The sequence below is a fragment of the Lutra lutra genome, chromosome X (genome assembly GCF_902655055.1).
Source record: "Lutra lutra chromosome X, mLutLut1.2, whole genome shotgun sequence".
NCBI classification, from domain to species: Eukaryota; Metazoa; Chordata; class Mammalia; order Carnivora; family Mustelidae; genus Lutra; species Lutra lutra.
The window spans coordinates 3,071,145-3,085,884 of NC_062296.1; the positions used below are offsets into that span (position 1 = coordinate 3,071,145).

The window sequence follows — 14,740 nt, forward strand, 5'->3', positions numbered from 1 at the left end:
TAGAGTTGGTTTGTAAATCTTCTAGTCTAGCTTTGGAATCCATGCTCTTAAAAACTATGCTATAATGCCTCTCTTGCTTTTTTTTATTTTATAAGAACTCTTTTTGAAGTATTATTTATATCTGATAAAATTTATATTTTAAGTGTGCATTTCAATGATTTTTAGTAAATTTAGAGTTCAACTATAACCACAAACTAGATTTAGAATATTTCTATCACCTCTAAAAATTTTTTCCAAATATTTTCAGTCACCATCCATTCTCAACCACAGCCTCAGGCAACCACTAATTTACTTCCTGTCTCTATAGATTTGCCTTTCCTGGACACTTAGTGTGAATAGAAACATAGTATGTGACCTTTTGTGTCTGGCTACTTTCACTTAGCACAATGCACTTGAGATTCCTCCCTGTTGTTGTCTGTATTTATTTAATTTGTATAGAGAGCGAGAGAGTGAGAGTGTGCAAACAGTGGGAGGGGCAGAGAGAGAGGGAGAGAGGGGATTTTAAGCAGGTTCTCACCCAGTGAAGACTCTGACTCTGGGCTCTATCTTGACCCTGAGATCATGATCTGAACCGAAAATGAGAGTCAGTTGCTCAACTGACTGAACCACCCAAGTGCACCCATGTTGTTGTCCTTATTCCTTTTCACTGATGACTAATATTCTATTGTGTGAATATGCCACATTTTGTTCAATCATTATTTGATGGACATTTAGGTCATTTCCATCTTTTGGCTATCATAAATAATTCTGCTATGTTAAGGTCTTTCTGTGGACATCTGTTTTCATTTCTCTTAGATAAAAGAATTACAGTGGAGCCACAGGATTTTATAGGAAGTATATGTTTAACTTTTTAAGAAACTGATGAAATGTTTTCCAAAATGTGGTTTAGCATTATATATTTCCACCAGTGATTTATGAGGTTCCATTTTCTCAAGATTCTTGCAAACACTTGATATTGTCAGTCTTTTTTATTTTAGCCATGCTATTACACATGTAGCAGTATCTTACTGTGATTTTAATTTACACTTCCCTAATGACTGATGATATTGAGTATCTTGTTATGTCCTTATTAGTCGACAGAGTATTTTTTTTAAAAGATTTTATTTATTTATTTGACAGACAGTGATCACAAGTAGGCAGAGAGGCAGGCAGAGAGAGAGGTGGAGGCAGGCTCCCTGTGGAGCAGAGAGCCCGATGCGGGGCTCGATCCCAGGACCCTGAGATCATGACCTGAGTTGAAGGCAGAGGCTTAACCCACTGAGCCACCCAGGTGCTCCGACAGAGTATTTTTTATTAGATGTGGTGGTATTCTATAATTTTTAATGTATATATGTATTTTTATTAAACGTGTATTTAAGTATCTTGCTCACTTTCAAATTGAGCTGGTTTTTTTCTCATTTTTGAGTTGTAAGAATTATTTTTTTTATTGGATCATGCTAGTCACCATACAGTACATCATTAGTTTTTGATGTAGTGTTCCAAGATTCATTGTTTACGTATAAAACCCAGTGCTCCATGTAATACGTGACCTCCTTAATACCTACCACCAGGCTCACCCATCTCCCCACACCCCCCCAAAACCCTCAGTTTGTTTCTCAGAGTCTACAGTCTCTCATGGTTCATCAACCCTTCTGATTCCCCCCCAAACACTTTTCCTTTCCTTCTCCTAATGTCCTCCATGTTATTCCTTAGGTTCCACATGTAAGTGAAACCATATGATAATGGACTTTCTCTGCTTGACTTATTCCACTTAGCATAATCTCCTCCAGTCCTGTCCATGTTGATGCAAAAGTTTGGTATTCATCTTTTTTGATGGCTGAGTAATATTCCATTGTATATAAGGACCACATCTTCCTTATCCATCTGTTGAAGAGCATTTCAACCCTTTCCACAGTTTGGCTATTGTGGACATTGCTGCTATGAGCAAGACATACAAATGGCTATCAGACTCATGTAAAAGTGTTCATCATCATTAGCCATCTGGGAAATTAAAATCAAAACCACATTGAGATACCACCTTATACCAGTTAGAATGGTAAAAATTAACAAGGAAAGAAACAACAAATGTTGGAAAAGATATGGAGTTGTAAGAATTATTTATATGTTCTTAATATAGATTATTTATCTTTTTTTTTCTTTTATTTTTTCATTTTTTATTTTTTTTAAAGATTTTATTTATTTATTTGACAGAGATCACAAGTAGACGGAGAGGAAGGCAGAGAGAGAGAGAGGGAAGCAGGCTTCTTGCTGAGCAGAGAGCCCGATGTGGGACTCGATCCCAGGACCCTGAGATCATGACCTGAGCCGAAGGCAGCGGCTTAACCCACTGAGCCACCCAGGCGCCCCTATTTTTTTATTTTTTTATTTTTTTATTTTTTATTTTTTATAAACATATATTTTTATCCCCAGGGGTACAGGTCTGTGAATCACCAGGTTTACACACTTCACAGCACTCACCATAGCACATACCCTCCCCAATATCCATAACCCCACTCCCCCTCTCCCAACCCCCCTCCCCCCATCAACCCTCAGTTTGTTTTGTGAGATTAAGAGTCACTTATGGTTTGTCTCCCTCCCAATCCCATCTTGTTTCATTTACTCTTCTCCTACCCCCTCAACCCCCCATGTTGCATCTCCTCTCCCTCATATCAGGGAGATCATAGGATAGTTGTCTTTCTCCGATTGACTTATTTCGCTAAGCATGATACCCTCTAGTTCCATCCACGTCATCGCAAATGGCAAGATTTCATTTCTTTTGATGGCTGCATAGTATTCCATTGTGTATCTATACCACATCTTCTTTATCCATTCGTCTGTAGATGGACATCTAGGTTCTTTCCATAGTTTGGCTATTGTAGACATTGCTTTATCAACATATGATTCACAAATATACTCATTTTATGGCTGTCTTTTTATTTTCTTATGGTGTCTTTTGAAGAGCAAAATGTTTACATTTTAGTAAGATCCATTTTATTCCATTTTTTATTTTTTATAGCTCATACTTCTGGTGGTCTAAGAAATCTTTGCTTGACTCCAGGTTACAAAGATTTTCTCCTATAATTTTTTAGAAATTTTATCTCTTACATTCTGACGTATGTTCCACTGGAGTTGATTTTTGTTTATGATATGAGGTAAGTGTCTATGTTCATTTTTTTGCATGTAGATATTCTCCCAGCACCATTTATTGAAAATGCTATTTTTTTTCTGTCTTGAATTGCTTTGAACCTTGGTCAAAGTCAATTGACTATATATGTGAAAGTTATCTCTGGAATTTCTATTCTTTTCCTTTGATCTATATTGCCTGTTTTTAGACCAAACCCATGCAATATTGATTACTGTAGTTTGTTAGTATGTTTTGAAATTGGGAAGATTTTTTTCTTTTTAAATATGGATTGCCTATTCTAGATCCTTTGCATTCCTATATAACTTTAAGGATCAGCTTGCTCTTTTTATAAAAAGAAAAGCTTCTGAGATTTTGATAAGAAATGTGTTGAATCCAGTGATCAATTTGGAGAGAATCTTAATAATCTCAGGACTTCTATAAACATGGAATATCTGAAACTTGTTATTTGCAATTAAAGAAAGTTTTGTTTTTTACTTTCCATTTTTCATTTCTTTAACTTCTTTAGTTTGCCTAAATTTTTTTTTAATATCTTATTTATTTGAGAGAGAAAGAGAGAGAGAGAGTGAACACACATATGAGCAGTGGGGAGGAGCAGACTTAGGGCTCCATGTGGGGCTTGGTATGGGGCTCAATCCTGGAACCCTGAGATCATTACCTGAGCCAAAGGCAGATGCTTAACCAATTGAGCCACCTAGGCACCCCATAGCTTACCTAAATTTTTAAGCAGCTTTACTGAAATATGATCCACCTGTCCTATAATTCACCTTTTTAAAATGTAAAAGTAAATGTTTTCTGGTATATTTACAGGGTTATGTAGGTATCACCAATACATAATTTCAGAATACTTTAGTTGCTCTAAAAAAGAAACTGCATACCCATTAGCAGTGACTTCCATTACATTCTTTCTTAGACTGATTAAAAATCTCCAGGAAAATGCTTAATAAGAGAAAATGGACATCCTTATTTTATTCATTATCTTAGGAGGAAATAGTCTTTTATCATAAAGTATGGTTCCAGATGTAGATTTTTCACAAATGTTCTTTATCAGTTGAGAAAGTTCCCTTCTATTTCTAGTTTTTTGAGAGTTTTTGGATCATGAATGGGTGCTGAATTTCACCTTCCTGCTGTTGTCCTTCAAGTTATTCTTCACACAGCTGCCAGAATAATCCTAAAATGTTAGATCAAATCACCATTCTACTCAAAATTGTGCAATACCTCCACATTTCATTTAAGGTAAAACCCAAAATATCCAGAGCACCTGGGTGGCTCAGTCATTAGGCATCTACCTTTGGTTCAGGTCATGGTCCTGGGTTCCTGGGATCAAGCCCCACACCAGGCTTCCTATTCAGTGGAAAGCCTGCTTCTCTCTCTCCTACTCCCTCTTCTTGTGTTCCCTTTCTCACTGTGTCTATCAAATAAATAAATAAAATCTCGAAAACAAACAAACAAACACCTAAATATCCTAGGAGGCCCTTGTACTATCTAGTATATTCCCCACAGTTTCCTCTTTAAATTCATCTACTGTTAATCTTTCCTCTTTATCTCTCCACTATGGCCACAGTGGCCTAGTTGCTCTTCCTTGAATACACTGGACTAACTTCTATCTCAAGTCCTTTGCATTTGTTACTCCCTCTATTTTGAATGTTCTTCCAAGTGTCTACAAGGCTCACTCTCATTTCCTTCAGGTTACTGCTTAAACATCACCTACTCAGTGAGGTATTCCCTGAACACCCTACTAAAAATCGCAATCCCTCTCTAATACTTTCGATTCACATATTATTTTTCTTCCTGAAGCATATTACCTTTTACTATATTATATGATTGATAGATTGGTCAATTGATTTATCTTTTTAATTTTTTTTGTCCTCCCTTCACTCAAATGTAAGTTTTAAGAGGGCAGCACTCTTGATATATTTACTAATACACTTATATTGCTTAGAATATTAACTGGCACATAGTCGGTGATCAGAAAGTATTTGAAGACTACACCAAAGACTCAGGAAACTTGTAGTTTAATTTTCTTTTTAGTTTAATTTCCTTCCCTTCTGTTTCATTATATAAAACATCTGAGGAGATAAAACCAGATATTTTTGAAAAATATTTTGATAAAGCTCTTTCTGCTCTGAAATTCCAGGAAAGAGGCTATATGCCCACAGAAAAGAATAAGTTGAGATATTATGCTCTTAAGGAATCATATTAAGGTGCTTTTTGCCTGGAACCCTAAAAATACCTAAACCCTGTTTGCCCAGCCTATACCTCCTCTCGGCAAGATCCTAATAGAAATACATGCTTTTAGGAAACAAAACTCATTCTTTAATTCATTCCTTCAGTGGATATGTGTTGAACATCTACAGTGTGCCAGGTAACATGCTAGGTTCCTAGCACCCATCAAAGAGAAAACAAGGCAAAAATCCATAACCTTATAGTAAGGAGAAAAAAATGATAAATAGAAAAAAAAATAGATGTTATAACATATTAAACGTTAAGTGCTATGGGAAAAGAAGGAGCATGGTAAGGTTTACTAACCTAATGTAGATAGTAAACTGAGTAGAGGTCGGGGTGGGCCTCATTTAGAAAACAATAATTAAGCAAAGATTTGAAAAAAAATATGAAGGTATAACAAGTGCAAAGACCATGCTGTTAAGAACCTGACATGTTGAAAGAGCAACAAAGAAGCCAGTGTGGCTGGAACAAAGTGAGCAAGGGAGGACTTTGTAGGAGATAAGCCGTATAGGAACAGAAGACAAGGTCATATAAGACCCCATTAGCCACGGCAAGGACTTTGGCTTTTAGTCTGTATAAGATGAAGAAGTGTTAGGGGCACCTGGGTGGTTCAGTTAGTTAAGCATCTGCCTTTGGCTCAGGTCATGGTCCCAGGGTCCTGGGATTGAGCCCTACATTGGGCTTTCTGCTCGGTGGGGAGCCTGCTTCTCCTCCTTTTGTCTGCTGCTCCACCTGTTTGTGTGCTCTCTCTCTGTGTGTGTGTGTGTGTGTGTGTGTCAAATAAATAAAACCTTTAAAAAATAGATGAGGAAGCATTAGAAGACTATTGTGTAGAGAATATACTGTAAAAGGAAAGGGTGATAGCAGAGACTAGTTAGGGGGTCTTGGTGGTAATAAAACTAACTTTTTACTGTGGTGAAATAGAAACCAGTTTTGAACAGCAAATAGTAAGGTGATAAGGGAGCCAGGATGCAGCAAAGCACAGTGAAATAAGAGCAGTAATGGAGGGGAGGGTGCGTGTGCGCATGTGCACACTTGTATGCATATATGCAGGGCTAACAGAGTTTCCTTTCTATCTGTATCTTTTACCCCCAAAGAAAGGAATTTCCTGGATTGTCTCAGTTCCTGTCTCATTTTTGCATAAGAATCAAAGTAGGCCAAACCATGAAGTGGAACTGAGTCCCTATGACCTGAATGCCACATTTTGAGGGGTCCCTGACCTTTCTTGAAAAGCCCACGAAAGACTATTTGCTGTACAGTAGATCTCTAGGACTTATTCATCTTATAAAACTGAAACCTAGCACCCTTTCACTAATATCTTCCTATTCCCTCCCCACTAACCCCTGGTAACCACCATTTCATTCTCTGCTTTCACGAGTTTGACTATCCCACATATAAGGGAGATCATATAGTATTCATCTTTCTCTGTCTTGTTTATTTCACTTAGCACAATGTCCTCTAGGTTCATCAATGTGGTTTAAAATGGCAGGATTTCTTTCTTTTGTTAAGGCTAAATAATATTCCATTATATGTATATACATTTTCTTATACACCTATTGATGGATACTTAGATTTCTTCTATGTCTCGGCTATTGTGGATAATACTACAATGCATATGGTAATGCGGATATCTCTTTGAAATCCTGATTTCAGTAACTTTGGACATATATTCCCAAAAGTAGGATTGCTGGATCCTATGGTAGTTCTATTTTTAATTGTTTGAAGAAACTCCATACTGTTTTCCAGAGTTACTGCACCAATTTACATTCCTACCAACAGTGCACAGGATTGCTTTTTATCCACATCCTCATCAATACTTGTTATCTCCTGTCTTTTTCATAATAGCCTATCTAACAGGTATGAGGTAATAACTCATTGTGGTTTTCATTTGCATTTCCCTGATGATTAGTGATATTGAGCACCTTTTCATGTACCTGGGTCCATTTGTATGTCTTCTTTGGATTAATGTCTACTCAGATCCATTTCTCAGTTAACAATATTCTATTGTATTTTTATCCCCAGGGCACGGATTGCATAGAGCACTGGGTGTGGTGCAAAAATAATGAATACTGTTATGCTGAAAAAAATAAAAAAATTAAAAAAAAAACAATATTCTATTGTATACTTAAAAATTTGCTAAGTGGACAGATCTTATGTTAAGTGCTCTTGTCACATGAAACAATAAAAACAGTAATAATAATAAGAGGGTAGAAGGAAGGTTTTGGAGGGGACACATATGTTTATGACATAGATTGTAGTGATGAGGATATTAGCCTGAGTATAGTCAGGCTGCTTTCTACTGTAGAAAAACTTGAAGGGGGTCTTGAAAGTTATAACAAGTTAAAGGGAAAGAAGAAAGGGAGAAGGGAAGACAGTATGACATGGGATGTCAGAGAGCATTAGGATGTGTTTCAGAGCTAATGAAAAGAGCACAGCATAATCTGGCTTGTGAAGTTCCCTGCTTTCATTATCTGCCTTCTCCTCTCTACTCTGTGCCTAGGTATGATGGGCAAGATGTATATGCGAAGGAAAATAGAAAAGTTATACAAATCAGTTCTGCTCTTAATCAGAAATCAGTGCCCTGTGCATCTTGCTTTGATAATCTATTTGTTGTGGTCTTATTTGCCATGTCCCCAGGACTGCTGGGTAGACATAAAGTAATTTCCCCTTGGCATTACTCATAAAAGGCAGTATCTTGGAAGTACTAATATAAGTGGAAAGAAGGAACACAACTTTCTTTATTAAAGCCTCATGGAATCTTTTAACTATCCAACACTAGGAACAGGTTTCTCAGTGAAATACATTATTTGTGTGTCAAATTCTTTGAATTAAGAAACCCCCTTTATACCTTAAGAATAAAAGTGGATTGTTGAGATATTGCAGGCTGACTTGAGAATTAAGCTTTTGTCCAAGACACATGGAACATTTTATAAGTATTGAAAGGATTAATTAGATCTGCAAGGACACTTGCTCTCTAGTTCCTTTTACTGTTTATATGGGAGAAGTAAAAATAAGAGATGAATAAGTATTTGTTGAAGAGCATACGCTTGGTTTCTGCCATTTAGTCTGGAGTTTTTGCTAATACACACTTGAGCATGTTTGTTTTAATCAGCCTGCTTTGTACAATATCTAGTATTGCTCCTCTGATCATTTGTGAAGTATTATAATTCATCAGGTTTAACAATTAACTAGGATTGGAGATGCTGGCCAGTTAGTCCCCTAGAACATGAAGAGGATGACATAGATGGAATCTAGTATGACCAAGAAATATACTGATTAGCTAGAAATAACCCATCAGAGCTTGGCTCCAAAGAACTCTGAATTTCTGTTGAATAGGTCCTTTTTCTACATAGAGGCAACTATCTAGGCCAAGGGAAGTTGAGGCTAAAAATTCTTTAAAGAAATCAGAGGGAAAATCTTAGAATAGATTATTTAAGCAGACTAATGCAGGAAAATGAATATGTGGGCATGATAAATCATACCCCATCCAGATTTTCATTGAGGAATCCATGCAGTCTCTCCTATAGGATATTCCTATAAAGAAAACATGAGCTCTTTAGACTTAACTTCTGAGGTTTTTGATGTCCTCCATAACCTTTGCATTTTTTTTTTCCTGGCCAGTTGTGTGTGTGTATGTGTGTCTGTGTGCACACGCATGTGTGCATGCATGTGTGCATGTGCACACGCATGTGTGCACAAGTGCGTGTATGTGTTCCCCAAAAGTCATCTCTTTCAACAAAACTATAGCAATTGCTGTGAGCAGCAGAGTCATCTTTCATACCAGTTCATTATCAAGGTGAAGATATTCATCTCTCCTTTCCAGTGCAGTCTTTAAATTGGTTAACTCACTTGATAGCCTGCTGAAAATTATTTAATAAATGATTAAACTGCTATCAGGAGTGAATGAGTCAGGACCTGGTGTTTTCAGATTTTTTCAAGAAGGAGGACTGGGTGAGGGAGCTCAGCTAAGGTAGATAATTATATTTGTTTTTCTAAAGGTGGTAAGGTGGAATTCAAATCTGATCTAAAAATCTGAATGCTGCTTTGAGAGGCTTTCTAGTGCATTTAATTCATCCCTTGTGTTCATAAAGACTTCAATCTCAATATAAACGAAATCCCACTATTCTTAGGAGCACCCCATTGCTGGTGAATGGACATTCAGCTGTGTGTTTACCACCATTCATTTTGGCTTAATCTCATTTTCTGTTCTCCTTTCTTTTAGGTTAACAATTCATGCTGAGTGCCCCATGCATTTGGAAGATTTTCCTATGGATGTGCATGCCTGCCCACTGAAGTTTGGAAGCTGTACGTATTTTCTCACTTTCTATTTACCTGATCTTCTTCTGAAAGAAATAGTGTATTTCCTATTCTATCCCCTAGTGGTTTCTAAAGCTGAAGCCTTGAATTCAGGGTGGTATGAGAGTGGGGAAGGGAATTGGGGTTGATCAGGAGAGGAGACTTAGCTTTTAATACTTTTCTTTGTAGAAAGCAAACATTATCTGACCATTTCAGACTCATTTCTGTCATTAGATTAAAATAATAACTTCTATTTCCTAAATTGTCCAGAAGATATAGTAAGACAGAGCTAATACACTGTGATGAACACTGGGCATTGAATATTGTATATAAGTGATGAATCACTGTATTGTAACACCTGAAACTAATGTTACACTGTATGTTAACAAACTGGAATTTAACAGGACTGGAAGAGATTATGCTGAGTGAAATAAGTCAAGCAGAGAAAGTCAATTATCATATGGTTTCACTTATTTGTGGAGCATAACAAATAGCATGGAGGACAAGGGGAGATGGAGAGGAGAAGGGAGTTGAGGGAAATTGGAAGGGGAGGTGAACTATGAGAGACTATGGACTCTGAAAAACAATCTGAGGGTTTTGAAGGGGCCAGGGGTGGGAGGTTGGGGGATCCAGGTGGTAGGTATTGTAGAGGGCACGGATTGCATGGAGAACTGGGTGTGGTGCAAAAATAATGAATACTGTTACGCTGAAAAAATAAAAAAAAATAAAAAAAAAACCTTGCGAATGGATGAATGAATAAAAAGACAAAGTTAATCTAGGGTACAGTAGCAGCTTCCTAAAGACAAGATCCCAAAAGGGAAGGTGCTTTTATTTTTGAAATGCCTATTCTATTTGTATCTCATATCATTCTATCTAATTCTCTACAGTAAATGGTAGATAGAGACCTGGAGATTTTCTCATTTTTACAGAGTATTGCCTTTATCAATAACTGTAAATCTCAAAGAGAAATGAGTAGATACATAGTCCATTTTCAAATACATTAGAAAAATCAAAATTGAATAGAATTTGAGTGAGTTTCTAGCTCTAAGAATTTTAGAGTAAGTTTCATATAGGGAATCATCTGAGCAATATATCAAGGTCTGTGTTGATTGTGTCTAAATTAAATTTAGATCTATATTCTGAAGTAGAAAGTACATTTGAAAATATCCAAATAATTACATGTGACATATTTTTTCAATCATTGTCAAATATTTATGAATTGTCTCTTATGTGCCAGGCTCTATTGTAGGAATTTGGAGTACATCCGTGAATAAAACAAAGACCCCGTTTTTGTGGAGCTTATTTTATAGAGGAGAGAGTGATGATGAAAGATAAACAACAGATTTAAAAGTAACATATAAAGTATGGTATAAAGTGAAAATCACTGTAGGAAAAAAAATTACTACAGAATAAGGGGAATCAGTCTTGTCTAGGTAGAAGATAGGTGTTGCCACTGAAATTTTAAAATTGGGTAATCACCATAGGTCTCTTTAAAAAGTGACAATTGAGCAGAAATTTTAAGGAAGTAAAAGTATTAACAATGCAGATATTAGAGGAAACTGTGCTCCAGGTAGAGGGAATATCCAGGGATAAGAAGCTAAGTCAGAAAAGTGTCTGGCTTTTCCAGGGGGATATCAAAGTATCCTGTCTGGCTGGATAGAGTAAAGGGGAAAGCACTAGGAAAGAATGAGATCAAAGAAGAGACTAGGTCATCTAGAGTCTTGTAGGACATTAAAGGGCTTTGAATTTTACTGATAAAAAGTGAGGAGTGGTTTGAAATTTGGAACAAAATGATTACATTATCTGACTTAGGTTTTTCTTTCTTTTTTTCTGTTTAGAATGCACTTTTTTGTGTGTTATGTTAGTCACCATAAAATACATCATTAGCTTTTGATGCAGTGTTCCAAGATTCATTGTTTATATACAACACCCAGAGTTCCTTGCAATACATGCCCTTCTTAATACCCACCACCAGCCTCACCCATGCCCCCACACTCATCCCCTCTAAAACCCTCAGTTTGTTTTACAGAGTCCACTGTCTCTCATGGTTCATCTCTCCCTCTGATTTGCCCCAATTCACTTTTCCTTTCCTTCTCCTAATGTCCTCCATGTTATTCCTTATGTTCTACAAGTAAGTGAAACCATATTTGACTTTCTCTGTTTGACTTATTCCACTTAGCATAATCTCCTCCAGTCCTGTCCATGTTGATAGAAAAGTTGGGTATTCATCCTTTTTGATGGAGGTGTAATATTCTATTGTATATATGGACCGTAGCTTCTTTATCCATTCATCTGTCGAAGGGCATCTTGGCTCTTTCCACAGTTTAGTGACTGTGGCCATTGCTGCTATGAACATTGGGATACAGATGGCCCTTCTTTTCACTACATCTGTATTTTTGGGGTAAATACCCAGTAGTGCAATTGCTGGGTCATAGGGGAGCTCTATTTTTAATTTTTTGAGGAATCTCTACACTGTTTTCCAAAGCGGCTGCACCAACTTGCATTCCCACCAACAGTGTAAGAGGGTTCCCCTTTCTCCACATCCTCTCCAATATTTGTTGTCTCCTGCCATGTTAATCTTTGCCATCCTAACTGGTGTAAGGTGGTATCTCAATGTGGTTTTGATTTTAATTTCCCTGATGGCTAATGGTAATGAACATTTTTTCATGTGTCTACTAGCCATTTGTATGTCTTCATTGGAGAAGTGTCTACTCATGTCTTCTGCCCATTTTTTGACATGACTATATGTTTTTTGGGTGTTGAGTTTGGGGAGTTCTTCATAGATCTTGGATATCAGTCCTTTGTTGTAGTGCTTTAAAAGAATCATTATGGATACTCTGTTAAAAATATAAATATGGGAAGAACAGAAGAAGGAAGTCCAGTTAAAATGATATTGCAATAGTTCAGATGAGAAATGATAATAGCTCAAATTACAGTGATATTGGCAAAAATAATGAGAAAGACTGTGGGTGAACATGTCTCATGAACAATTAGAAAACCTAGGACTGTTGAAGCAATGAGGATTGAAAGACAAAAGTTCTGGAGAAAGGGTGGAACTCCTTGTAGATGAATTTGTGAACTACATCTTCTTCATTCTTTGTGGTAGTTGACAATTCTGGCCATGAATTTCAGCTTATAATTCAAGTTTGGCCCTAAACATATGACTGTTGCTAGATGATGGGGGGGAAAAAGCAATAGTTTTCATGGTCACAGAGAGCTAAAGTGATAAAAGTAGAGATTTAGAAGGTCTCAAACTCTTGGCTAATAACAGTCTCAATACAATTGCTAAATTTTGAATATGCACAAATCATAAGGCTAAAAAAAGCAATATAAAAACTTCGAAAAAGTAAAGCTGGCTTTCCTATAGACTCCCAATGTTATAAAGAAAGAAGGCATGCCAGGCTCTTAGTTTAAATCCCTAGAGAAACTATGTTCTAGTTACAAGGGAGCAGCAGAGACATACCAAGTTTAACCAAAACTAAAATTCAACTCATTCCCTTGAAAGAATTAAGGTAATAATTTTCCCACATTATCTGTTTAACAAAGGGAAGAATGAGGTCTTTCTGGTGGAAATCAACATCATCTGAAAAGTTCTACAGTTTATTATACAATGTCTGCAATTCAATGAAAAAGATCATTAAGCATAACAATACACAGGACCATATAACCTAAAACCAAGATTTTAAAACAAAAAGAAATGGAATATGGAAATAGGTCAACAGGTGACCCAGATATTGGAGTTTGTAGACAAGGGCTTTTAAAAACTGTGGTTAATATGTTCAAGAAAAAAGAGAAAAGAAGAAAAAAATAGATAAAAGAAAAAAAAAGAATTTCAGCAGAAAATTGGAATCTATAAAGAACAAATTAGAAATCACTTATGGAAGATACATACCTACAATTCAGAATTGAATGGATAGGTTTATTTTTTCCATTTTTAAATTCAAATTCAATTAATTAACATATAATGTATTATTGGTTTCACAGGTAGAGGTCAATGATTCATCAGTCTTATAAAATACTTAGTGCTCATTACATCACATGCCCTCCTTAATATCTATCACCCAGTTGCCCATTCCCCTCCCTCCCTCCCCACCAGCAACCCTGTTTGTTTCCTATAATTAAGAGTCTCTTATGGGGACGCCTGGGTGGCTCAGTGGGTTAAAGCCTCTGCCTTCAGCTCGGGTTATGATCCCAGGGTTCTGGGATCGGGCCCCGCATCAGGCTCTCTGCTCAGCAGGGAACCTGATTCCCCCTCTCTCTCTGCCTGTCTCTCTGCCTACTTATGATCTGTCAAATAAATAAATAAAATCTTTAGAAAAAAAAAAGAAGAAGAATCTCTTATAGTTTGTCTTCCTCTCTGGTTTTATCTTGTTTTATTTTCTCCTGTCTTCCCCTATGATCCTCTGTTTTGTTTCTTAAATTCCACATATGAGTGTGATCATATGATAATTTTCTTTCTCTGACTCACTTATTTTGCTTAGCATAATACCCTCTAGTTCCATCCACATCATTGCAAATGGCAAGATTTCATTCTTTTGATGGCTGAGTAATATTCCATTTTGTGTGTGTGTGTGTGTGTGTGTGTGTGTGTGTGTGTGTGTATACTACTTCTTCTTTATCCATTTATCCGTTGACAGACATCTGAGCTCTTTCCATATTTTGGTCATTGTGGACATTACTGCTATTAACATTGATGTGCATGTGCCCCTTCAAATCACTATGTTTGTGTCTTTTGGATAAATACCTAGTAGAGCAATTGCTAGGTCATAGGGTAGCCTATTTTTAACTTCTTGAGGAACCTCCATACTGTTTTCCAGAGTGGCTGCACCATTTGCATTCCCACCAACAGTGTAAAAGGACTTCCCTTTTTCCACATCCTTACCAACATCTCTCATTTCATGAGTTGTTAATTTTAGCCATTCTGACTGATGTAAGGTGATATTTCAGTGTGGTTTTGAATTGTATTTCTCTGATGCCAAGTGATGTGGAACATGTTTTCATGTCTGTTGGCCATTTGTATGGCCAGAGAAATATCTGTTCATGTTTTCTGCCCATTTCTTGATGGGATTAATTGTTTTTGGGGTGCTGAGTTTGATA

General features: G+C 36.7%; 1 protein-coding gene across 5 annotated transcripts in view; it reads left to right on the forward strand.

Annotated features, from left to right (window-relative positions):
• GABRA3 (gamma-aminobutyric acid type A receptor subunit alpha3) overlaps nt 1–14,740 on the forward strand; it is a 465,966-nt gene that overhangs the window by 381,415 nt on the left and 69,811 nt on the right. For all 5 annotated transcript variants that reach the window (XM_047715987.1, XM_047715986.1, XM_047715991.1 and 2 more), the window contains exon 6: nt 9,570–9,652. In XM_047715987.1, the coding sequence (XP_047571943.1) occupies nt 9,570–9,652 (83 nt within the window). The remainder of the gene's footprint in view (nt 1–9,569; nt 9,653–14,740) is intronic.